Source organism: Ranitomeya variabilis, chromosome 1 (genome assembly GCF_051348905.1).
Source record: "Ranitomeya variabilis isolate aRanVar5 chromosome 1, aRanVar5.hap1, whole genome shotgun sequence".
Classification (NCBI taxonomy): Eukaryota; Metazoa; Chordata; class Amphibia; order Anura; family Dendrobatidae; genus Ranitomeya; species Ranitomeya variabilis.
The window spans coordinates 312661868-312688072 of NC_135232.1; the positions used below are offsets into that span (position 1 = coordinate 312661868).

General features: G+C 42.9%; 1 protein-coding gene across 3 annotated transcripts in view; it reads right to left on the bottom strand.

The window, feature by feature from the left end:
* Positions 1–4001: 4001 nt before the first annotated feature.
* Positions 4002–26205, bottom strand: part of LOC143816555 (acyl-CoA dehydrogenase family member 11-like) — a 175334-nt gene continuing 153130 nt past the window's right edge. For all 3 annotated transcript variants that reach the window (XM_077297079.1, XM_077297087.1, XM_077297098.1), the window contains exons 11-15: positions 22298–22390; positions 22105–22212; positions 21798–21969; positions 12868–12934; positions 4002–6040 (exon numbers count right to left, since the gene is read on the bottom strand). In XM_077297079.1, coding sequence (XP_077153194.1) covers positions 5914–6040; positions 12868–12934; positions 21798–21969; positions 22105–22212; positions 22298–22390 — 567 coding nt within the window. In that variant the 3' untranslated portion in view covers positions 4002–5913. The remainder of the gene's footprint in view (positions 6041–12867; positions 12935–21797; positions 21970–22104; positions 22213–22297; positions 22391–26205) is intronic.

A 26205-nucleotide genomic window follows, 5' to 3' on the forward strand; every position in this document is an offset into this window, starting at 1 on the left:
TGTATTTATTGTTTTTTTAAACCGCCATATAAAATCAAGAGATATGGGGCTTATTATTTAGTGCATCCAATATGCTAGCTTTATGGTCTTTTCTGAGTGGGGTGCCTTACCAGATCTTATGAAAGTATGTGTTGAGACTGTTCTGCATAATTACCCGATGATATCACTCCGTCCCATCCCAGATAATGTCCATAGTTTAGCATATTTCATACTCTAAGAAAAAAAGCCCATGTCTATAGAACCATATGGTGGATTCAAAAATAAATGGCATACTCCTGGGAGAAGAGTGAAGAAAATAAGTAAATACTGTCCACTTTGGTAACAAGTCTTTTGACTACTAAAGATTCTTCACTGAGGTAGAGAATTATTGATCAGAAGTCAGAAATGTAAACCAGATAACTGTGCTAAGGCAACAAGAATAAGGCTAAAGGTACCTTCACACTAGACGACTTTGCAATGATAACGATAGCGATCCGTGACGTTGCAGCGTCCTGGACAGCGATATCGTTGTGTTTGACACGCAGCAGCGATCTGGATCCTGCTGTGATATCGCTGGTCGGAGCTAGAAGTCCAGAACTTTATTTGGTCGTCAGATCGGCGTGTATCGTCGTGTTTGACAGCAAAAGCAACGATGCCAGCGATGTTTTACAATGGTAACCAGGGTAAATATCGGGTTACTAAGCGCAGGGCCACGCTTAGTAACCCGATATTTACCCTGGTTACCCGGGGACTTCGGCATCGTTGGTCGCTGGAGAGCTGTCTGTGTGACAGCTCTCCAGCGACCACACAGCGACGCTGCAGCGATCGGCATTGTTGTCGATATCGCTGCAGCGTCGCTTAATGTGACGGTACCTTAAGTGCACACGTTGCAGATTTGCCTGTGGAATTTTCTGCGCAGATTCTGCATCTCTTGGCAGAAAATGAAGGTAAAAATCCGTATGGATTTGATGCGTTTTTTTATGCGGATTTTTCTGGTTTTTTTGTCCGCTAAATAAAGATATGTTTAACAAAAAAAAAAGAATTGTGATGTAATTTCTTATCCATCCTCTTCATTTACATACTCCACTGAACAATAATGTTTACACACACACAGATAGATCTATAGATAGATAATAGATAGATCTATATAGCTCTATAGATAGACAGATCTATAGATACATAGATAGTTACAGTGCTGTGCAAAGTAATTGGGGCAAAGCATTTTTTTAAGTAAAATCGTAAGTTGGTTACCAGTGAGTGATTCAAACCAGTTTTAATATATAATAAATAAATCTTGGTCAACTAGCCAGTGGAAAAAGGTAATTTTCAGAATTAGAATGTAACAGTGCATTATAGCATTTTATTTTTTGCTTTGACCCAATTAACTTGCACAGCACTGTAGATATATCTATAGATGGATAGATATAATACCAAGCCGATGTTTAGTAATAAACATAATAAAATGGTACATAAAAAGAGTTAAATAAGGACACACACACAAAATCTGTGTTAGGCTGGGATCACACTTAATTTAAAATAAAAAAAAAATAAAAAAATGGCGTGGGCTCCCGTGCAATTTTCTGCGCCAGAGAGGGAAAGCCAGTGCCTGGGGGTCGATGTTTATAGCCTAGGAAGGGGTTAATACCCACAGATCTTCCCAGGCTATGAATATCAGTCCGCAGCTGTATATTTAGTCTTTACTGGGTCTCCCTATAATAGCCAGAAAAGGCTATGCTGACAGCTGCAGGCAGATATTAATAGCCTAAGAAGGGGCCATGGCTATTGGACCCCCCCCCCGGCTACAAACACCAGCTCTCAGCTGCCCCAGAAATGGCGCATCGCTAAGATGCACCAATTCCGGCACTTATATTTCTCTTCCCACTGCCCTGTAGCGGTGGCATATGGGTTAATATTTGTGGGGTTGATGTCACCTTTGTATTGTAAGGTGACATCAAGCCGGCTTATTAATGGAGAGACGTCAATAAAATCCTTATCCATTACTAATCCTAAAGTTGGTAAAGGGTTAAATAAAGACACAGCCAGAATAAAGTATTTTAACGAAATAAAACACAACACAGTTTTTCCATCTTTATTATTCAGCTAATCCATGCGACGCCCTCTATCTCCTGTAAAAATAAATAAATAAACCAACACAAATACTCCCTGGTCTGACATAGTCCATTTAATAACAACTGTCCCAGGACGATCTCCTCTATAGAACAGTCAAATCAGGAGATGTGACTGGTCTACAGGGCCTCCAGTGACACACTGACAGGAGACAATGGCTCCTGCAGTGTTATCACTGAGGTTCATGCTGTCATTTTACAGCACTGCTGCGTGAAAATTTCCCCACGCAGCGGTACCGCAAGTGACAGAGACCTCTGACGGCGGAGTGATACACTGCAGAAGGATACCTTCCGTCATTGTATAACTGGAGGCCCCTGGAGAGCGGTCATATCTGCCGATGTGACAGCTCTACACGGGAAATTGTCATGGGACACTTGTTATTAAATGGACTACATCGGAACAGGGAGTACACTGTTGGTTTATTTTTATTTATTGTTTACAGGTGATCGAGGGCACCGGGGAATTACCTGTGTGGTGAGTATGTACTGTATATGAGTGTGTATGTGGTTTTTTTTTTTTTTTACACTTGAACACAGTAGCCGGATGATGGGACTACAACTGTTCCATCATTGGCTAGCTGTCACTGTAGCAGGCATAGCCGGATGGGACTAGTAGTCCCATCAGATGATGCCTGCCTACATACAGACCGGCACACACACACAGCCCCGCAGACCCTCATACACACACAGACACAAGCACACACACATACACGTAGACAGACACGCACATAGTCTCCGCCCACACACACTTCCTTTTCCCTATCTGCGTTTCTCGCACGCAACTCCGCAGCAAAACCGCAGATCTTTTTAAACCTGCAGTTTTGCTGCGGATTTAACTGAATCAATGGAAGTCAATGGGTGCAGAAATGCTGCAGATCCGCAAAAAGAATTGACATCATTAGATTCCTTGGTAAGGCGTTGATCCAGGGAACTAGTCTGATTGCCGTATGTGGGGTCGGGAAGGAATTTTTTTCCCCATGGTGGAGCTTACTCTTACCACATGGGTTTTTTTTGCCTTCCCCTGGATCAACATGTTAGGGCATGTTAGGCTATGGGTTGAACTAGATGGACTAAGGCTACTTTCACACTAGCGTTAACTGCATTCCGTCACAATGCGTCGTTTTGCCGAAAAAACGCATCCTGCAAAAGTGTTTGCAGGATGCGTTTTTTCGCCATTGATTAACATTAAGCGACGCATTGTGACGGATTGCCACACGTCGCACCCGTCGTGCGACGGATGCGTCGTGCAGTGGCGGACCGTCAGGAGCAAAAAACGCTACATGTAACGTTTTTTGCTCACGACGGTCCACCCCCACCTCCCCGCGCTTCCCCGCACCTCACAATGGGGCAGCGGATGCGCTGGAAAAATGCATCCGCTGCCCCCGTTGTGCGGCGGAGACAACGCTAGCGTCGGGAACGTCGGCCCGACGCTAGTGTGAAAGAAGCCTTAAAGTCTTCCTTCAACCTTAATAACTATGTAACTATGGTGCAGAAAATAAAACTCTGCAAATCCAAGCATTTTTTTCCGCAGCATGTGCACACCAATTACTAATTTCCCACTGACTAACATTGCTTGTGCACTACACTGCGGATTTGATGCAATTCCACGCTGCGTAAATGCATCAAAATCCACGTGTGCACATAGTCTAAAGGTGTTCTCCACTGTTTGGCAAGTACATTAGCTAGGATTCTAACAGAAATTATGCATAACAGGGGAGTACACAGCTTATGCCAAAACTTTCTGTGTTGTGTACACTTTATACAGGTGTAGAAAGTGTTTAGGAAACAAAAAGTTGTAGCTAAAAAGAGTTGTAAATTGCACTAGTTTGTAGAATGAAGCACAGCAGCAAATATTAGTGCAAGTATGTCAGAGGTAGTATAAGACAGGAGAATGGCTGACATACCAAGCAAGATGCAGCAAATTTATTTCACTTAAGTGTTGCACACATTGGAGTAGATTTAGCAAAACTAATTTGTAGGAAGTACAATCTAGACAGTCTTAAAATGTGCCAGATTTACAAAAGTTGTTCATGCTGCTTAATTTGAATATTGTCTTATCTACGTTTACATCACATATTAATTGGCTTACTTTGTGCCACAAATGTGCCCACAATTCTGGAGCATTTTTTGGCGAGACTCCTTTTCAGTGAGTCCAAGCATCCTTGTTGCGCAAGTTACAAAAAGTGTCTAAAACACATAAGTATGGTGAAGGTCATGAAAGAGAAGTGTCTTGCTGTAAAAGACTCCAGAATTATGGCGCATTTAGCTTGATAAATATGCACCATTGTGCCTGACAGGTCTAGTTCTAACTTTAGTGTAGAAGTAATAAATCATTCTGCAGTATATTGCTTAGTCATGTAGGAATAATAAGATTTGCTTATCACACATACTAAATATTTGATCAGAGTATAGATCAAACCCATACAGATCGTTTGAACAGTTGAACTTGATCATCACATTGCCATTTCAACTAATGTGTGTATGTAAATGACAATGTTATTTACGTTTAATTACACTGTGTGCAGAATTATTAGGCAAGTTGTATTTTAGAGGAATATTTTTATTATTGATCAACAACTATGTTCTCAATCAACCAAAAAGACTCAAATATCAAAAGCTTAATATTTTTGGAAGTTGGAGTGTTTTGTTTTTTTTAGATTTGGCTACCTTAGCAGAATATGTTTGTGCAGGTAACTATTACTGTGCAGAATTATTAGGCAACTTAATAAAAACCAAATATATTCCCATCTAAATTGTTTCTTTTCACCAGGTAAACCAATATAACTGCACAAAATTTAGAAATAAACATTTCTGACATGCAAAAACAAACCCCCCCAAAATTAGTGACCAATATAGCCACCTTTCTTTATGATGACACTCTGCAGCCTTCCATCCATAGATTCTGTCAGTTGCTTGATCTGTTTACGATCAACATTGCGTGCAGCAGCCACCACAGCCTCCCAGACACTGTTCCGAGAGGTGGACTGTTTTCCCTCCCTGTAGATCTCACATTTTATGAGGGACCACAGGTTCTCTATGGGGTTCAGACCAGGTGAACAAGGGGGCCATGTCATTATTTTTTCTTCTTTGAGACCTTTACTGGCCAGCCACGCTGAGGAATAGTTGGAGGCATGTGATGGAACATTGTCCTACATGAAAATCATGTTTTTCTTGAACGATACCGAATTCTTCCTGTACCACTGCTTGAAGAAGTTGTCTTCCAGAAACTGGCAGTAGGTCTGGGAGTTAAGCGTCACTCTATCCTCAACCCGAAAAGGTCCCACAAGTTCATCTTTGATGATACCAGCCCATACCAGTACCCCACCTCTACCTTGCTGGTGTCTGAGTCGGAGTGGAGCTCTCTGCCCTTTACTGATCCAGTCTCTGGCCCATCCATCTGGCCCATCAAGAGTCACTCATTTCATCAGTCCATAAAACCTTTGAAAAGTCAGTCTTAAGATATTTCTTGGCCCAGTCTTGATGTTTTATCTTACGTTTCTTGTTCAAAGGTGGTCGTTTTTTTTTTATGTCATTAGACAACACCCCTCCTCATTACAGAGATACACATCACCTGATTTACTTAATTGGTAGTTGGCTCTCAAGCCTGAACAGCTTGGAGTAGGACAACATGTATAAATAGTATCATGTGATCAAAATACAACTTGCCTAATAATTCTGCACACAGTGTATATTGTCAGGTTAAATGGTCATCAAAGATGTTCACCTATATTTATTGATAAAAAGATTAGGTAGTAACCACTAAATGAGTCCTTAACAGGATAAAGTCAAATCAGGGAAAATTAATAGCTTATAGCTTTCCCTTTAATAAAGGGCTTTTTTCATACACAAGCTGTCTTTCCATGGAAGCTGTATCTGAATCATAGCATCCAGACGCTTCGGCGGTGATGACAGGACACAAATCTTGTTCACTCCATCTAAGAAAATGTCAAAAGACAATATTTTAAAATTTGATGCAAACATTCATTCTTGTTTTCATGCCCCTAGACGAAGGGTGGGCAATTAATTTTCTCAAGGTGTCACGTGACTGTTGTGGAGGGATGAAATTAATTCTGCTCACATATTAACATATTGATTATTATTGTTTTATATTAATTGTATCATTTAATATTAACCCCTTAACCCCCCAAGCCTGTTTGCACCTTCATGACCAAGCCAAATTTTACAATTCTGACAAGTGTCACTTTATGAGGCAATAACTCTGGAACGCTTCACCCGATCCCACTGATTCGGAGACAGGTTTTTTTGTAAAATATTGTACTTCATGATAGTGGTAAAATGTCTTCAATATGACTTGTGTTTATTTGTGGAAAAAAAACTGAATTTTGTTGAAAATTTTGAAACCTCCGCAATTTTCAAACTTTTAATTTGTATGCCCGTAAATCAGAGTTATTTCACACAAAATAGTTAATAAATAACATTTCCCATATATCTACTTTACATCAGCACAATTTTTTAAACAATTTTTTTTTGTTAGGAAGTTATTTATTTATTTTACTCATTTATATAGCGCCAATAATACCACAGCACTTTATAAACATTATTGGCACTGTCCCCATTGGGGCTCACAATCGAGAATCTCTATCAGTATGTCTTTGGAAGTTATAAGGGTTAAAAGGTTGACCAGCGATTTCTCATTTTTCAACAAAATTTACAGAACCATTTTTTTTTTTTTTTAGGGGCCACATTACATTTGAAGTGATTTTGGGAGGTCTACATGGCATAAAATATCCACAAGTGATACCACTATACCCCTAAGACTATGTGCACAAGTTGTGGATTGTATGCGTTTTTTCGCCACGAAATGCGTACACAACACAACCTATTGAATTCAATGGGATTCTGCAATGCTGTGCATTTTTCCGCGGCGGAATTGCATAGCAGAAAAATACGCAGCATGATCATTCTTTGTGCAGAATCGCGGCAAATCCGCACATATAGGAATGCATTGATCCGCTTACTTTCTGCATGGGGCTATGCCCACCATGCGCAAAGTAAGTGGATCATGTGCGGATGGTACCCAGGTGTGTAGGAGAAGAGACTCTCCTCCAGGCCCTGGGAATAAAAAATAGTTAATACTCACCTTCTGACGGCCCCCGGATCCAGCCCAGGCCTTAGCGATGCTCCCATTCCTAGTGATGCCTTGCGACATTGACCTGTGATGACGTAGCGGTTTCACGTGATGTTACGTCATCTGGAGTCATTGTTGCAAGGCATCGCTGGGAAAAGGAGTTGCCGGGAGCATTGCGAGGACCGGGAAGGCTGTGGGGGCCGCCAGAAGGTGAGAATATCACAATTTTTTAAATTATTTTTAACATTCTATCTTTTACTATTGATGCTGCATAGGCAGCATCAATAGTAAAAAGTTGGTCACACTTGTCAAACACTATGTTTGACAAGTGACTAACCTGTCAATCAGTTTTCCAAGCGATGCTACAGATCGCTTGGAAAACGCTAGCATTCTGCAAGCTAATTACGCTTGCAACACGCTAGCGTTTAGCGGGAATACGCATGCCAATTACGCATGCGTATTTCCAGCGGCAGGGAGCTGCGGAAATTTCCACGGCAATTCCGAACGTGTGCACATAGCCTTAACCCCTTTCTGACCTCGGACGGGATAGTACGTCCAAGGTCAGAAGCCCCTCTTTGATGCGGGCTCCGGCGGTGAGCCCGCATCAAAGCCGGGACATGTCAGCTGTTTTGAACAGCTGACATGTGCCCGCAATAGGCGCAGGCAGAATCGCGATCTGCCCGCGCCTATTAACTAGTTAAATGCCGCTGTCAAATGCAGACAGCGGCATTTAACTACCGCATCCGGCCGGGCGGCCGGAAATGACGGCATCGCCGACCCCCGTCACATGATCGGAGGTCGGCGATGCTTCAGTATTGTAACCATAGAGGTCCTTGAGACCTCTATGGTTACAGATCCCCGGCAGCTGTGAGCGCCACCCTGTGGTCGGCGCTCACAGCACACCTCATTTTCTGCTACATAGCAGCGAACAGCAGATCGCTGCTATGTAGCAGAGCTGATCGTGCTGTGCCTGCTTCTAGCCTCCCATGGAGGCTATTGAAGCATGGCAAAAGTTTTAAAAAAAGTTACAAAAAATGTGAAAAAAATAATAAAAAAATAAAAGTTTAAATCACCCCCCTTTCGCCGCAATCAAAATAAATCAATTAAAAAAAAAATCAAACCTACACATATTTGGTATCGCCGCGCTCAGAATCGCCCGATCTATCAATAAAAAAAAAGCATTAACCTGATCGCTAAACAGCGTAGCGAGAAAAAAAATTGAAACGCCAGAATTATGTTTTTTTGGTCGCCGCGACATTGCATTAAAATGCAATAACGGGCGATCAAAAGAACGTATCTGCACCAAAATGCTATCATTAAAAACGCCAGCTCGGCACGCAAAAAATAAGCCCTCAACCGACCCCAGATCATGAAAAATGGAGACGCTACCAGTATCGGAAAATGGCGCAATTATTATTTTTTTTTTTTAGCAAAGTTTGGAATTTTTTTTCACCGCTTAGATAAAAAATAACCTAGTCATGTTAGGTGTCTATGAACTCATACTGACCTGGAGAATCATATTGGCAGGTCAGTTTCAGCATTTAGTGAACCTAGCAAAAAAGCCAAACAAAAAACAAGTGTGGGATTGCGCTTTTTTTGCAATTTCACCGCACTTGGAATTTTTTTCCCGTTTTCTTGTACACGACATGGTAAAACCAATGATGTTGTTCAAAAGTAAAACTCGTCCCGCAAAAAATAAGCCCTCACATGGCCAAATTGATGGAAAAATAAAAAAGTTATGGCTCTGGGAAGGAGGGGAGCGAAAAACAAACACGGAAAAATGGAAAATCCCAAGGTCATGAAGGGGTTAAAATCCTGCTTTCTTCAGAACGGCGGCCTCAACTGCCATGGCATTAAATTCAGCAAATGAGAATTCTGGTGGAAGAGAGGACCCTACGAAAGGAGATGGATGATCTGGAAGTTTGCAGGGGGTGTCCATAATCATGTTTACTAGTTCTGCGAACCAGGCCCGTCTGGTCCAGTCTGGAGAATTACGCAGATGATCATATGCCCTGCCGGAGGAGTTTTGCCCAGGCGGAAACCGATTTGGCCACCCATGTGGAAGCAAATGCAGGGCAGAGGGATGCACCAGCGGCCTCGAAGCCAGATTTGGCAACAGCCTCAATCTGTCTGTCAGTGGAATCCTAAAGGGAGGAGCCATCAAGAAGGGACAAGACCATCTTGGCGGACAATCGTGAAACAGGCGGATCAACAGCGGGTGACTCTGACCACTTAGTGACAAGATGTGTGTGAAAGGGATATAGGATATCCATTTGTTTTCTCTACCTGAAAACAGTTTCTCCAAGTGTTCCCAGTGTTTCAAGAATATCCCTGAGGAGAAGTCTTGTCTTCTTTAACATTAAGGGCTTGGTAAACTGCGGATATAAGGCTGTCAACCATATCCTGGGTCTTGGTCGTCTGGTCCTGGTCGTGCTCGGAATTTGAACCAGCTTCAGACTCTGACCCCAGGGCCACCTACAAAGAGGCATGGGATATCGAGTGCAACATGAAGGATATGAAAGGGGACGGAGAGCTGAACGAGGAGCACGAATATGCCCACTTCTTAGATTTAACCCTTAATCTGCCCTTGTGAAAGTGGTGATGGTGTGCCCATGAATCGTCCAGAGGAGTGATTGGGGCACTGGTGGCAACAGGTAGGTTACAAAGACATTCAAGGACCTGGACCAGGTACTGAGAAACCGCAGTGAGGTAAGACACAGACAGAGATAGCCACAGCCCACTCCGGGAGAGGGGGTGTGGAAATGTCCTAGGCAGCGGGGGGTTCCTGTGATGCCAACATGGTAGGAGTGCAGGATTGGCAGTAGGCCAATGCCTGACCTGAGGGCCACTTTCTTTTATAAATGGAGCAGGCGTAGCGAATGATAGTGGGGGAATGGGCAAGACACTCCCCAGGTCTGGGCATATGCGAAGGCCTGGGGAATACTGCTGAGGATGGCACCTAGCAAGAAAAAAGTAGCCTGGACAGAGCCTACCTGGTCCTAGAAGAGTGGTAATCCTGGACAGTGCGGTGTAGAAAGGCGCTGAGGAAAGAGGCTGGTCTGTAGGGAAGCAGCTGCAGTAACGCTGACTGAAGCCAGGTGCTGAGGAAGGAAGCACCGTTCTGATGGCTGGCGTCCTGCCAACAGCCAGAAGAAATGTCACCGAGGCTGGCGTCCTGTTGCCTGACAGAATAGCATGGAGAAGGAGTGGGGCGGGAAGGCTGTGCTGAGATCACAACTTTAAGCCTGCGTCGCCGATAGGAGAGGAGGAAGGGATGTGCCCGAACCTCCCTGATGATTGGATAGATGGTCAAGGGAAGTCTGTTAAAGAAACATGCGCTATGATAGGAGCGTTTGAAAAAAATCCAGTGCGCCAAAGTACGCTGCATGATGACAGGGGGGGGGGAGGGGAGGGCTGGCAGAGAATAAAAAAAAGAGGGCGCTATTACAAGTACGGCTGGGGCGAGAATATTTGAAAATGGGGTTGCTCAGAGCATCGGAAGGATCTCCGAAGCACACCTGCCACTTGTGAAGGAAGAGGGACAGTACCTGAAAGGAGAGTCCCAATTCCTTCTTTGCATTCTTGAGGATGGCATCAGGGGCCCCCCTATTGCTAGGGTGTCCTCCATCCCGCACCATCTTGGTCCTTGACCATGCAGAAGTCCTTGACCGTCTTCCTTCTGGCCCGCTCCGAGGAGGGGACTGGGGAATAAGTCAAGGACCGGACACCACAAATCACCCTGTACACAGTGAAGTGGCAGGGGATAGGATCCTGCCTGGCGAGATGAGAGTGAACAGCATGGGTGATGCGCACTGTTGTCTAGGGTGAAAAATTACACCCTGCTGCCCTTGAGGAACCAAAATGACAAAAGGGAAAAGATTAACAGGGAAAAACAAGACCTGTAGGAAAAAAATACGAATCGGAGATCAAATCCAAGTCTGCCTCCTACAGACACTAAGTTAAACTGGTGAGATTTGTGCCTGTCGGTGGGTATACACTGCTGAGGAGGAGCAAATTCTTTTTTTGCCTAGTGTCAGCCTATTTATTTTTTACGTTATTCCTTATGCAGTATAAGCGATTAGGTGACTTTCTCCTACAGGTCGGTTGCAATTACAGCGATACCAGACTTATGTCGGGTCTATATGTTTGGCTGCTGTCACACACTTTTTTTTATTCCAAAAACATGTTTTTGAATTGCCATATTTTCAGAGCTATAATTTTTCCATATTTCGTCTGACAGTTATATGCCAGCTTGTTTTTTGAGGGACGTGTTGACGTGTTTATTGGGACCGTTCTCGGTCACAAAAATGTTTTGATCGCTTTCAGGATTTTTTTTTTTCTTTTATGCTGTTCCGCGGGTGGTAAAATTGATTGAATTAAAAGACAGCTTTATTCTTCCGGTCAGTACGATTACAGAGATACATTTATATTGTTTTTTCATCTATTGGTCACTGAATGGGGTTAACTACCGGGATAGTTTTATGGGCAGGTTGTCTCTGACACAGATAAACTTTTTTTTTTTTTATTAACATAAAAGTAGAAAGTTCTAATAAATATATACATACATACATATACATATATATATATATATATATATATATATATATATATATATATATATATATATATATATATATACACATACACATACCCACACACATATATTATAATATATATTTGCACATACATATATATATATATATATATATATATATATATATATATGTACTGTATGTATATGTAAATATTTGTACAATTTTTTTTTTCTTCATCCCACTATGGGACGTAACTTTCAGCAGCCTGATCACAGTTCTAATCCTCTGCAATACCGGACCACTGTCCTGGATTATAAGGGTCTGTGCACTCGTTGCGGATTTGGTTGCGGATCCGCAGCGGATTTGGCCCTGCGGATTCGCAGCAGTTTTCCATGCAGTGTACAGTACCAAATCCGCTGTCCACATGCTGGCGAAAATTCCGCGCAGAAACACAGCAGTTTATTTTCCGCAGCATGTCAATTCTTTGTGCGGATTCCACAGTGTTTTACACCTATTCCTTTATAGGAATCCACAGGTGTAAAAACGCAGGCAAAATCTGCAGAAAGGGGTTAAGCAGACTTAAGTGTGCTGGCATCCCCCTATATATGGTATGAGCTCTGACACAGCCCCCCTGTATATAGTATGAGCCCCTACACAAACCCCATATAAATTATGACCCCCCCCCACACATTCCCGCTATACAGTATGAGCCCCCATAGACATATATATATATATATATATATATATATATATATATATATATAGACACACACACACTATGTGCCCGCACATAGCTCCCTATATACAGGCACAAATCTCTCGTTCCTGACTCTCCGTACGGCAGTTATGATGTAGTGACGTCATTGCGTCTGCTGTCTCAGTTGCACACGCTGATTGGTGGAAGACAGAGCCGATGGCTCCATCCCCCACCAATGTATTCACTGGTGTTTACACCCTGAGGATGCAGATGGGACGTGGGAGGCGGCACACAAGTGTGGGCCACTGTTTTAAGCCATTGACTGTCTAGGTGTGCAGGCTACACTGAACAGCCAGAGGGCCAGATGGGACCCAGTACTTTTTGTCCATGCCTACTCTAAACCAACACCAGTAGCATTGTTTGGAACTTTTTGAATATTACCTTTGAGCACAGTATACATCTGATTCTTTTGCACCAACCCAAGCTGCATGGTCCACGAAAAGACAACCTACAATGGTAATGTACCATAATTGTGAGACATGGAAAGTTTAACTGTAAATACATAACTGCATCACATTAGCCAAGAATATTGAACTCTCCCCAATTTCTAGACCAAATAAAAAATGTCTTGGTGGGAGGATCCTAAAAAGCTTCTGCAGTTTCTCTTCTGTGACCGTCTCGTTTGGCACAATCTGACCGTTCCAACTATATTACCAGTTCCAGAACCTCATTAATGGATTGCTGGGGCTTAGGAGTTTGGGCAAGGTGTACAGTAATAATATACTTTGTTCATTTGCACAGTTGCAGGAGACCTTTGGTATCTCTCGCTCATACATGTTAGGTACTTTCAGCTAAGACATGCCTTGAACACACAGTTAAACAGAACCACCATCTCTATCTCATCGTACGCCCTCATTGGTATCCTTAACTCCCAGGGCCCTAACGGGCTGATCTCTGCTCTCTATGGACTTCTCTTCTTAACCAAAGTTGATTCTTCTCAGATAGTAGAGGAGGCGAGATGGAGAGACTCAATTCTGTCATTGTCAGCAAAGGCCTTGCAGGGTGTGACTTGTTCACATCTTGTGGCCTAGCCAGCAATTAACAATAAGCTGATCCAGCTTTCTATTATCTACCAAACCTAACTGACTCCTGCTCGTCTAACACAAGATGGGCAGTATTCCTTTTGCAGAATGTCCTCGCTGACATTCTCTAAATGCCAAATTTTGGCATCTGATATGGTCTTGCTCCCAATATCTATTTTTGGATTAAAGGGAACCTGTCACCCCCAAAATCAAAGGTGAGCTAAGCCCACCGGCATCAGGGGCTTATCTACAGCATTCTGTAATGCTGTAGATAAGCCCCCGATGTATCCTGAAAGATGAGGAAAAGAGGTTAGATTATACTCACCCAGGGGCGGTCCCGCTTCGGTTTTGCTCCGATGGGTGTCGCGGTCCGGGGCCTCCCAGCTTCTTACGATGACGTCCTCTTCTTGTCTTTATGCTGCGGCTGCGACGCAGGAGTACTGATTTGCCCTGTTGAGCACAGAGCAAAGTACTGCAATACGCAGGGCCTCTCTGACCTTTCCCGACGCCTGCGCACTGCAGTACTTTGCTCTGTCCTCAACAGGGCAGGCAAAGTACGCCTGCGCCGGAGCCGCAGCGTGAAGACAAGAAGAGGACGTCATCGTAAGAAGATGGGAGGCCCAGGACCGGACCGCGACAACCATCAGACCGGACCGCCCCCCCCAGGTGAGTATAATCTAACCTCTTTTTCTCATCTTTCAGGATACAACGGGGGCTTATCTACAGCATTACAGAATGCCGTAGATAAGCCTCTGATGCCGGTTGGCTTAGCTCACCTTCGATTTTGGGGGTGACAGGTTCCCTTTAATATTTTTTAGGTTGCTGTTCTCTCTATCAATCACTATAGTGTGCAAACCTAAACGGTTATTATTTGAGTTGTTAGATGAAGAACATTGGCAACATCACACTTTCTCAGGGAAATCTTATTCTTGCCTAGGAAAACAATTGCTCCCTGATAGATGGTTGAAAAGCCTCCCACAATTGGCAGATGGAAGGCACTGGTTAAGTTTTCTTTCAGAATAGGGGATGACCAGCTAAATTTCAAAATGTCTTTTATCTTCTAACCCTTGACCCTCAAGTAACACACTGGTTAAATATTTTTCTTGCTCTGTTCCTTTTCTATTATATATGCATTTTGTTTTTTTCCTTCCCTCATCTCAACCTGAAGTACTGGGATAGCAGAACCCCGTTTTGCTCATGGCTTGGGTCTCTGATAATCAGTCCTGATCTCTTATCTAGCCGGAGAGTCCTTCATAATTCTCCGCTCCATCTATGTGTTCTCCCAGGCTGTAATAATATGACTTTTGTTTTGTATAGGTAATCACTTAATTGATCATGTATCATCTTCTAGCTCATCAAATTCTTTGTTTTGCAACATGTTAAAGTGAACCTGTCAGCAGTTTTGGCGGAAATAAGATACAGCCACTGCCTTTCAGGGCTTATCCACAGTATTCCATAATGCTGTAGATAAGCCCCTGGTCTGACCTGAAAGATAAAAAAATAAGTTTATTATACTTACCCGGGGAGGCGGTCCGGTGGGTGTCCCAGGTCCGGGTCCGACACCTCCTATCTTGTGGTGCCTCCCTCCTGTTGAGGGAAGACCAAAGTACTGCAGTGCACAGGCCCTGGGAAAGTTCAGAGAGGCCCAGCACTGTACACTGCAGTACTTTGCTCTGCCCTCAACAGGGCAGATAAGTAAGCCTGCGCAGGAGCGCGATATCGGGGAACAATGAAGCAAGCAGGAATCACAAAAAGATGGGAGGTACCGGACCCAGACCTGCGACACCCATCGGACCGGACCGCACCAGAACCCCCCGGATGAGTATAATAGGACTTATTTTTCTTATCTTTCAGGTCGGATCGGGGGCTTATCTACAGCATTATAGAATGTTGTAGATAAGCCCTGAAAGGCAGTGGCCGTATCTTATATTGGCCAAAACTGCCGACAGGTTCCCTTTAAATAAAATGAATTAACAAAAAAAAAATATATCTAATGGAAGTACTGATTAAAGGAGCTGTCCACTAACTTGATATTTATAAACTATTTACAGGATAATCCTTCAATATCAGGTTGGTAAGGGTCCAACGCCTGGTAATTGAATAGGAGCTAAGCTGTAATAACCAGGAACAGCTATTAATAGATCTGCGCTGTTCCAGCTCTGGACAAGGTTTACATCTTGTCGCTGCCATAGCTGCTAGGCAGCTGATCAGTGGGGATGTCGGGTGCTGTAATCCCACTGATTGCAATTAATGCTCTATAGATTAGGCAATAAATATCAGAAGTATTGTACAACCCCTTTAACCATTATTTAAGAGGCATTTTATTATGGAAATGCTCAAATAACAGTGAAAGGTGTCCCGTACATGGCAGAGCTACACAATGGATCCGCTACAGGCAGCATTATATTATAGCCATATACTCCCCTAGTAGCTAGTATGTTGTGAACTCTGTTTTCGGGCTCCCTCTTGTGCTCACTGGTGGTATTGTGTGACTTTTGCTTTGGGCTCCCCCTGGTGGCTTTGTTTGTTATCCTGCTGGTCTCTGGCTATCAGCTGGTTCGTTATCCTCTGGGAGGTTCCTATATAGCTCTGTTTTACTTCCACTTGTGGCCGGCTGTCGATGTAATCAGTGCTACTCAGATTCCTTCTGACTACCTTGCTCCCAGTCCATCCAGGATAAGCTAAGTTTTGTTTGCTCATTTTTTGATCAGCAGTGTTTATCATGTTTTCTGTTCCAGCTTGCTAAAATGTAATTCCCTCGCTTGCTGGTTGCTCTAGTGGGCTGAGTTTCTCCCCACACACCGTTAGTTGGTGTGTGGGTTCTTGAAATCTCAGGATGGATATTTTGTAAGGGTTTTTTTATTGATCGCATAGACCCCTGCTCTATTTTCTGCTTTCTAGTATTAGTGGGCCTCTTTTGCTGAATCTGATTTCATCCCTATGTATGTACCTTCTTCTTACTTCACCGTTAATATTTGTTGGGGGCTTCTATATCTTTGGGGATTATTTCTCTGGAGGCAAGCGAGGTCTTTCTTTCTCTTTAGGGGTAGCTAGTTCCTCAGGCTGGCTCGAGACGTCTAAGAATTTTTTAGGCACGTTCACCGGCTACCTCTAGTTGTTTTGGATAGGTTCAGATTTGCGATCAGTCCAGTTACCATCTCCCTAGAGCTCGTCCTTAGTTTAATCACTTGCTGATCTATTTGTGATCCTCCGCCACTAGGGATCATAACAGTACAGCCGACCAGTAAAGTGTTAATTGCATGGCAGAAGCAGGAGAAAAGAAGCCTTGAGAATTTTTTTTTTTTTTTTGCCGTGTGTCTAGCTGCTGTGGCTAGCTTCTCTCCTCCTCTTAATCTTGGTGTGGCTCTGAGTTCAGCTGCTGACATGGATGTCCAGAGCTTGGCTTCCAGTCTGGATCATCTTGCTGCTAGGGTTCAAAGTATTCAGGATTTTGTTGTTCACAGTCCTATGTCAGAGCCTAGAATACCTATTCCGGAGTTGTTTTCTGGAGATAGATCTAGGTTCCTGAATTTTAGGAACAATTGTAAGTTGTTTCTTTCTTTGAAACCTCGTTCCTCTGGTGATGCCGTTCAGCAAGTTAAGATTATCATTTCCTTTTTGCGTGGTGACCCCCAAGATTGGGCCTTCGCATTGGCGCCAGGGGATCCTGCATTGCTTAGTGTAGATGCGTTTTTTCTAGCCCTTGGATTGCTCTATGAGGAACCTAATCTTGAGAACCAGGCTGAAAAAACGTTATTGGCCCTCTCGCAGGGGCAAGATGAAGCAGAGGTGTACTGCCAGAAATTTCGGAAATGGTCGGTGCTTACTCAGTGGAATGAGTGTGCCCTGGCTGCAAATTTCAGAGAAGGTCTTTCTGAAGCCATTAAGAATGTCATGGTGGGGTTCCCTACGCCTGCAGGTCTGAATGAGTCAATGACTCTTGCCATTCAGATTGATCGGCGTTTGCGGGAGCGCAAACCTGTGCACCATTTGGCGGTGTCTTCTGAACAGACACCTGAATCTATGCAATGTGACAGAATTCTGACCAGAAGTGAACAGCAAATTTATAGACGGCAAAATGGGTTGTGCTTTTACTGTGGTGACTCAGCTCATGTTATCTCAGCATGCTCTAAGCGCAAAAAAAAGGTTGATAAATCTGTCACCATTGGTACTTTACAGCCTAAGTTCATTTTGTCTGTTACCCTGATTTGTTCCCTGTCATCTTACCCGGTTAATGCTTTTGTAGATTCAGGTGCCGCCCTGAGTCTGATGGATTGGTCATTTGCCAGGCGCTGTGGTTTTGATTTGGAGCCTTTAAAATTCCCTATTCCACTAAGGGGAATTGATTCTACACCATTGGCTACGAATAGACCTCAGTACTGGACACAAGTGACCATGTGCATGACTCCTGTTCATCGGGAGGTGATTCGCTTTCTTGTACTGCATAATTTGCATGATGTCGTCGTGTTGGGTCTACCATGGTTGCAGACTCATAATCCAGTCCTGGATTGGAAAGCTATGTCGGTGTCAAGTTGGGGTTGTCAGGGAATTCATGGTGACGCTCCTGTGGTGTCAATTGCTTCGTCCACTCCTTCTGAAGTCCCTACGTTTTTGTCAGACTACCAGGATGTATTTGAGGAGCCCAAACTCAGTTCTCTACCTCCTCATAGGGACTGTGATTGTGCTATAAATTTGATTCCTGGTAGTAAGTTTCCTAAGGGACGACTTTTCAATTTATCTGTGCCGGAGCATGCTGCCATGCGGAGTTATATAAAGGAGTCTTTAGAGAAGGGACATATTCGCCCGTCCTCATCCCCTCTTGATGCAGGATTCTTTTTTGTGGCTAAAAAGGATGGTTCCCTGAGACCCTGTATTGATTATCGCCTTTTGAAGAAAATCACGGTCAAATTTCAGTATCCTTTGCCATTGTTAACTGATTTGTTTGCTCGCATTAGGGGGTCTAGTTGGTTCACCAAGATAGATCTTCGTGGTGCGTATAACCTTGTGCGTATAAAACAGGGTGATGAATGGAAAACTGCATTTAATACGCATGAAGGCCATTTTGAGTACTTGGTGATGCCTTTTGGACTTTCTAATGCTCCTTCAGTCTTTCAGTCCTTTATGCATGACATCTTCCGTGAATATCTGGATAAGTTTATGATTGTGTATCTGGATGATATTCAGTTTTTTTCGGATGATTGGGAGTCTCATGTTAAGCAGGTCAGGATGGTCTTTCAGGTCCTACGTGACAATGCTTTATTTGTGAAGGGCTCAAAATGTCTTTTTGGAGTCCAGAAGATTTCTTTTTTGGGTTTCATTTTTTCTCCTTCTACTATTGAGATGGACCCAGTCAAGGTTCAGGCTATTCATGACTGGACGCAGCCTACATCTGTTAAGAGTCTTCAGAAGTTCTTGGGTTTTGCTAATTTTTACCGTCGCTTCATAGCTAATTTTTCTGGCGTTGTTAAGCCTTTGACGGATTTGACCAAGAAGGGTTCTGATGTGACTAATTGGTCTTCTGCGGCTGTGGAGGCCTTTCGGGAGCTGAAGCGTCGGTTTTCTTCGGCTCCGGTCTTATGTCAGCCAGATGTCTCACTTCCCTTCCAGGTCGAGGTTGATGCTTCCGAGATTGGAGCGAGGGCTGTTTTGTCGCAGAGAAGCCCCGATGGCTCTGTGATGAAGCCATGTGCTTTCTTTTCAAGAAAGTTTTCGCCTGCCGAGCGGAATTATGATGTTGGTAATCGGGAGCTGTTGGCTATGAAGTGGGCATTTGAGGAGTGGCGACATTGGCTCGAGGGAGCTAAACATCGTGTGGTGGTCTTGACTGACCACAAGAATTTGATTTATCTCGAGTCGGCCAAGCGGCTGAATCCCAGACAGGCTCGTTGGTCGTTGTTTTTCTCTCGTTTTGATTTCATGGTCTCGTACCTGCCGGGTTCGAAGAATGTGAAAGCTGATGCTCTTTCTAGGAGTTTTGTGCCTGACTCTCCTGGAGATTCAGAGCCGGCTGGTATCCTTAGAGAAGGGGTGATTTTGTCTGCCATCTCCCCAGATTTGCGACGTGTGCTGCAAGAGTTTCAGGCGGATAGACCTGACCGCTGTCCACCGGAGAGACTGTTTGTCCCGGATAGATGGACCAACAGAGTCATCTCCGAGGTTCATTCTTCGGTGTTGGCGGGCCATCCTGGAATATTTGGTACCAGAGACTTGGTGGCCAGGTCTTTTTGGTGGCCTTCCTTGTCGCGGGATGTGCGTTCCTTTGTGCAGTCTTGTGGAATTTGTGCTCGGGCGAAGCCTTGCTGTTCTCGTGCCAGTGGTTTGCTGTTACCTTTGCCTGTCCCGAAGAGGCCTTGGACGCACATTTCCATGGATTTTATTTCAGATCTCCCTGTCTCTCAGAGAATGTCTGTCATCTGGGTGGTGTGTGATCGTTTTTCTAAGATGGTCCATTTGGTGCCCTTGCCTAAGTTGCCTTCCTCCTCCGAGTTGGTTCCACTGTTTTTTCAAAATGTGGTTTGTTTGCACGGGATTCCTGAGAACATTGTTTCTGACAGAGGATCCCAGTTTGTGTCTAGATTTTGGCGGACCTTTTGTGCTAAGTTGGGCATTGAATTGTCTTTTTCGTCGGCCTTCCATCCTCAGACGAATGGCCAAACCGAGCGAACTAATCAGACCTTGGAGACTTATTTAAGATGTTTTGTTTCTGCTGACCAGGACGACTGGGTTACTTTTTTACCGTTGGCCGAGTTTGCCCTTAATAATCGGGCTAGTTCTGCTACTTTGGTTTCTCCTTTTTTTTGTAATTCGGGGTTTCATCCTCGTTTTTCCTCGGGTCAGGTGGAGCCTTCTGACTGTCCTGGAGTGGATGTTGTGGTGGATAGGTTGCATCAGATTTGGAATCATGTGGTGGACAATTTGAAGTTGTCACAAGAGAAGGCTCAGCTCTTTGCCAACCGCCGTCGCTGTGTGGGTCCCCGACTTCGCGTTGGGGACTTGGTGTGGTTGTCTTCTCGCTTTGTTCCTATGAAGGTCTCCTCTCCCAAGTTCAAGCCTAGGTTTATCGGTCCTTATAAGATTCTGGAAGTCCTTGGCCCTGTGTCATTCCGTCTGGACCTCCCGGCATCATTTGCTATTCATAATGTGTTCCATCGCTCGTTGTTGCGGAGGTATGTGGTACCTGTGGTTCCTCCGGTTGAGCCTCCTGCCCCGATGCTGGTTGAGGGAGAATTGGAATACGTGGTGGAGAAGATCTTGGATTCTCGTGTTTCTAGACGGAGGCTCCAGTATTTGGTCAAGTGGAAGGGCTATGGTCAGGAGGATAATTCTTGGGTTGTCGCCTCTGATGTTCATGCGGCCGATTTGGTTCGTGCCTTCCATGTGGCTCATCCTGATCGCCCTGGGGGTTTTAATGAGGGTTCGGTGACCCCTCCTTAAGGGGGGGGGGGGGTACTGTTGTGAACTCTGTTTTCGGGCTCCCTCTTGTGGTCACTGGTGGTATTGTGTGACTTTTCCCTCGCTTGCTGGTTGCTCTAGTGGGCTGAGTTTCTCCCCACACACCGTTAGTTGGTGTGTGGGTTCTTGAAATCTCAGGATGGGTATTTTGTAAGGGTTTTTTATTGATCGCATAGACCCCTGCTCTATTTTCTGCTTTCTAGTATTAGTGGGCTTCTTTTGCTGAATCTGATTTCATCCCTATGTATGTGCCTTCTTCTTACTTCACCGTTAATATTTGTTGGGGGCTTCTATATCTTTGGGGATTATTTCTCTGGAGGCAAGCGAGGTCTTTCTTTCTCTTTAGGGGTAGCTAGTTCCTCAGGCTGGCTCGAGACGTCTAAGAATTTTTTAGGCACGTTCACTGGCTACCTCTAGTTGTTTTGGATAGGTTCAGATTTGCGATCAGTCCAGTTACCATCTCCCTAGAGCTCGTCCTTAGTTTAATCACTTGCTGATCTATTTGTGATCCTCCGCCACTAGGGATCATAACACTAGTAGCTGCTACACTGCAAATCCACCTGCACACAACAAGCTCGGCTCAGAGGTTCCCTACTCCTTTACTGGACTGCTACCACTTGTGTAGAGAGCTGTTTCAGCAATAAAAGCAGTTTACCAAATACTAATTATGATGCATACCATGAATGGTAAATTAATGGTCATTATACTTCTGAAAGTCATGAGAAAAAAAGGTGATCAATGATTGAATTTATTAATACAGAATTTCAAAACCCTTTTCGCTGCAGGTAATTCAATATTATAAAGTGTAAAGTAAACTATTCCATGTAAAAACATTACCTATGTAGATTTTGGCGATACTGTAAGCAAAATCCCGTGCTGCTAATTCCATATAGTTGCTTCCTCTCTCTCCCGCCTTCTGTGTGAAGACTTTTAGGTTCTGCAGAGCTTGCAGCAGACGTGAGACAGGTTGAGACAGACCAGGAACATTAGATGAGGCTTCCAGCATTTCCTGCAGTAAAAAATGCATATATCACAAGTTTTCTGTGAATATTAGCTGAGATCTTGTGGAAATTAGTAGTCACAGTAATAACGAGGCTTGTGTACCATGGCAATGATGGTCATAACAGAATGTGATGAACTTTACCTGAGTAGAAGAGAAATAAGCACTTAAAACCTGTCCTTGGCTCTTTATGACGGACCGTAGGACATCCAGAGATAAAACGTTGGTTGTTCCTTCCCAGATTGTTAGCACCTATCACAGATATATGACAGGGTGAGCAATGGGAATACAAGGCGATTATGGTTCACTATTGAACATTGAGTTATATAGTTCTTACTTGGGCATCTCTCAGCAAAGTTGGTAGTCCTGTATCTTCCATATAGCCCTGTCCTCCAAAGCACTCCAATCCTTCCGATATGACAGTAATAGCCTAGCATGTACAAAGATTAATACTCCTTAAAAAAAGAGGAAAGACAGGTACAAAAGCATACCTCCCAACTTTAGAAGAACAGAAAGAGGGACAGATCATGCAGAGTACCATGGCAAATTTTGGCCACACCCATTTACCATGAATTCCTTCCCTGGCAAGAGGATTGGTTAGAGGGGCGCTGTTAGTGAAGGAAATTCAGCAAACTCTCATGACTACATGGCATAGGCCCAAATCCAGGCCTGTCCACTGTATCCAGGACAGCTGGGACTTGAGATGAGCGGCTGGATTCATGGGTCTCTGGTCCAGCGTTCAGGTCAGTAGTACCTGGCAGCGTGAACTGAGGCCATGAATCTTTAACCTTCCGGCAGGACGTCATCTGTGCGTCCTGCTCATCTCTAGTTGGGACCTGTGGATTTATTTTTTGTTCCTTCATTCACAGTCAGAGCCTCCAGAACCTTATCGTCTTTATGTAGCTTTACTATATGACATCCAGTGAGTTTGAGATTGTTTTTTCGTGACACATTATAATTTTTGATAATGATAAATTTAGGTCAATATTTTTTGTGTTTATTTATAATAAATATCAAAAATTTGACAAAAATTTTAAAAAATGTGTAATGTTCAAACTTTGAATGATTATCCCTTTAATCCACCACACAAAAACATTAATAACATTTCCCACATGTCTGCTTTACATCAGAACCATTTGTAAAATGTTATTTTACTTTATTTGCATTTTATGAGGTTTAAAAATGAACAGTAATTTTTCATTTTTTCAAGGAAATGTACAAAATATATAATTTTAGGGACCTATCCAGGTTTGAAGTGACTTTGAGGGTTCTATATATTGGAAAAACCCCAAAAGTGATACCATTTTAAAAATTGCACTCCTCGATATATTGAAAACTTCTGTCAGGTAGTTTATTAACTCTTCAGGTGATTTTCAGGATTTAATGCAAAGTGGCATGACAGAAATGAAAAAGAATTTTTACCAACTTAGGGTATGTGCACACGTTCAGGTTTTTTCGCATTTTTTCGTGATAAAAACGCTATAAAAACTCATTAAAAACGCGTACATTATGCATTCTATCACTTAGAATGCATTCTGCATGTTTTGCACACATGGTGCATTTTTTTCCGCGAAAAAAACGCATTGCGGTAAAAAAAAGCAGCATGTTCATTAATTTTGCGGATTTTCCGCGTTTTTCCCGCAATTCTATGCATTTGGAAAAAACGCACAAAAAACGCGTCAAAAATGCGGTAAAAAACGCATGCGGATTTCTGGCAGAAATGTCCGTTTTTTCTCAGGAAAATTTCTGCTAGAAATCCTGACGTGTGCACATTGCCTAAATGTCGCTAACTTCTGAACAGGTTACAACAGCCTGGCAGACTCTAAGGCCGCTATTTGGCGGTGAATTGCCATGGCACACATCAGGACCACACAATCATGATCTCTGGGTGGGGATATAGTGGAAGCCCCCACACTCTGCTAACCATTTATATGATGTAGTAACTTTTGACAACAACATCTTAGGTGTTAAACAGATATGGTTAGTTCCAACACTGATCATAGCTAATACAGCAAGTTGTCAGCTATGGTGGACAGCCGACAGCTGCTGGATTGTCACCCATCGGAGGATGCTAGTCTCTTAAAGCTCAGAAAAAGACATATTGGCGGTCATTAAGGGGTTAAAGTAGTTTTTATTAAGGATTTTTTACATATATGGGGTAAAGAAAAAGGGGGAGACATATTATAAATACACAGTAATAAAGACACAAACAAGAACAAAATAAAAGCAAAATTTAAAGGGATCAAAGATATAGGCTAAATAAAGGGTGGAAAGGGTTAAGGATGAGAAGGGAAGGAAAAATATGGTTTATTAAGGAAAATGGGAAAAAGAAAAAATTAAAGGGACAGAAGGAAAATGAAAAAGATTGTTATGTACAGGATAGGAAAGGAAAGGGGTGACAATACACATATAAGATACCGTACCTTATATATAAAACATTTAAGAGGTGGGGGGGAGGAATGGGAAAGGCAAGGAAAGAAACAGGAACGTAAGAACACCTGTAAAACAGGAGTAGCCACAAGCATATTGATAAATACTAACTATTAATGTAAAATACTGTTTGTCGAATTCTAATACCGGGCGTAATTTTCATGAAATCACATCCACTTTGCTTGGACAGTTAAACACAGCAGAATGCATTTACGCTACATGTGAACATGGTCTAAATTTCAAAGCAAAGTGGATGTGCTTCCATGAAATCTCCGCTCTCTGTGGTCTGAAGATGCTGCCAAATTCTGCAGTTTTGGTGAATTTTTTCTCTATAGGCTTCTTCTGAAAAAAACGTATGAAGAAAAAAACGCTGTTGCATTTTAAAGAGCAGAATCAAAGCTTTTCTATACTATTAAAAAAGTGTTAAACTCTCACCCTTTCAAACTCTGTAATCTCGACTCTAAACTTATTGGAAATACTGGATCTATTTTCTAAGATCTCATATTTCAAAATAAACAAGAAAAAAATCAAAGCTGCTACACTTCAACTTGGATGACCAAACCAATAATTTTCTGAAGATTGCGACTGATTTCACCTGGGAAGAGGAAGAAATCTCCTACTTAGGGGTACTCTTCACTAAAAACATCTCTACTACTAAAACCAATTGTGATAGAATTATAACCTCAATTTCAAAAGACTTCCTCACCTGGGAGAATTTAGGTTTGACATGGACAGGTAAAATTTTGGCGGCCAAAACAATCATTCTCCCAAAGATTTTATACCTATTCAGAGCACTTCCCTTAATCTTCCCATCCTCTTATCTTCTTAAAATACAATCGTTGGTCAACTCCTTCATTTGGAGCGGTAAAAAAGCGAGAGTAGCTAAAGACATCCTCTACAAAAATAAATTAAAAGGAGGTTTAGGACTACCAAATATTCAAGCTTACTATTTAAGTAATCTGATAAAACAAAGCTCTAATTGGTTCAATGAATCCTCACCCCCAGCTTGGCTAGAACTCGAAACTTCACACAACAAGAACCAACCTCTAAAAGATTGTATATTTGATCACTTATTCAAGTCCAATTCTCGTATTTCCTCACATCCCATCATCTCCGCAATCTCTTCTATATGGGACAAACTCGCTAAACCTCATAGAGGGACTAATAGATCAGATCTAATAGGTAATTTCCTGCTGTACCTGCTTGTGTCCATATACAAATTCCAATTCCCAGTAGGGTGCACCCAATTAGGCATCAAAAGAGTTAGAGACGCTTATGACAACAATTTTATGTTTTGTTGAATTAAAACCAACCTCCAATCTTCAGATTTCATGTCCTACTTTATTTTGAAAGAACAGATCCGAAAATTTATAAGCAGATCATCACCAAAGGCAGAAATAGCGATTTTATTTCTTAATAATCCATGCCACAAAATCTTTTTGAGTACAAAATTCTTATATAACCACTTCAACATGGATAACAAATTTAATAAAAACTCTTACTTGACCCGCTGGGAAAAAGAACTAAGAATATCACTAAGTGAGGACCAATGGCAAAAAGCAATTAAGAATTCCTATACTTCCAACATATCATTAACTCTCCACGAGTCCTATTACAAGCTCCTAGTTAGGTGATATCTTACCCCTATAAGGCTATCACTCATTAATAGCGAACATTCTCCTCTATGTTGGAGGGATTGTGGGCATCCAGGCAATCTACTACATTATACTGGGGTTGCCCAAAGATCAAACCATTGTGGAGAAAGATTTCCGCCTACATAAACACAATTCTTAACAGAGATCTGATGCTTACCCC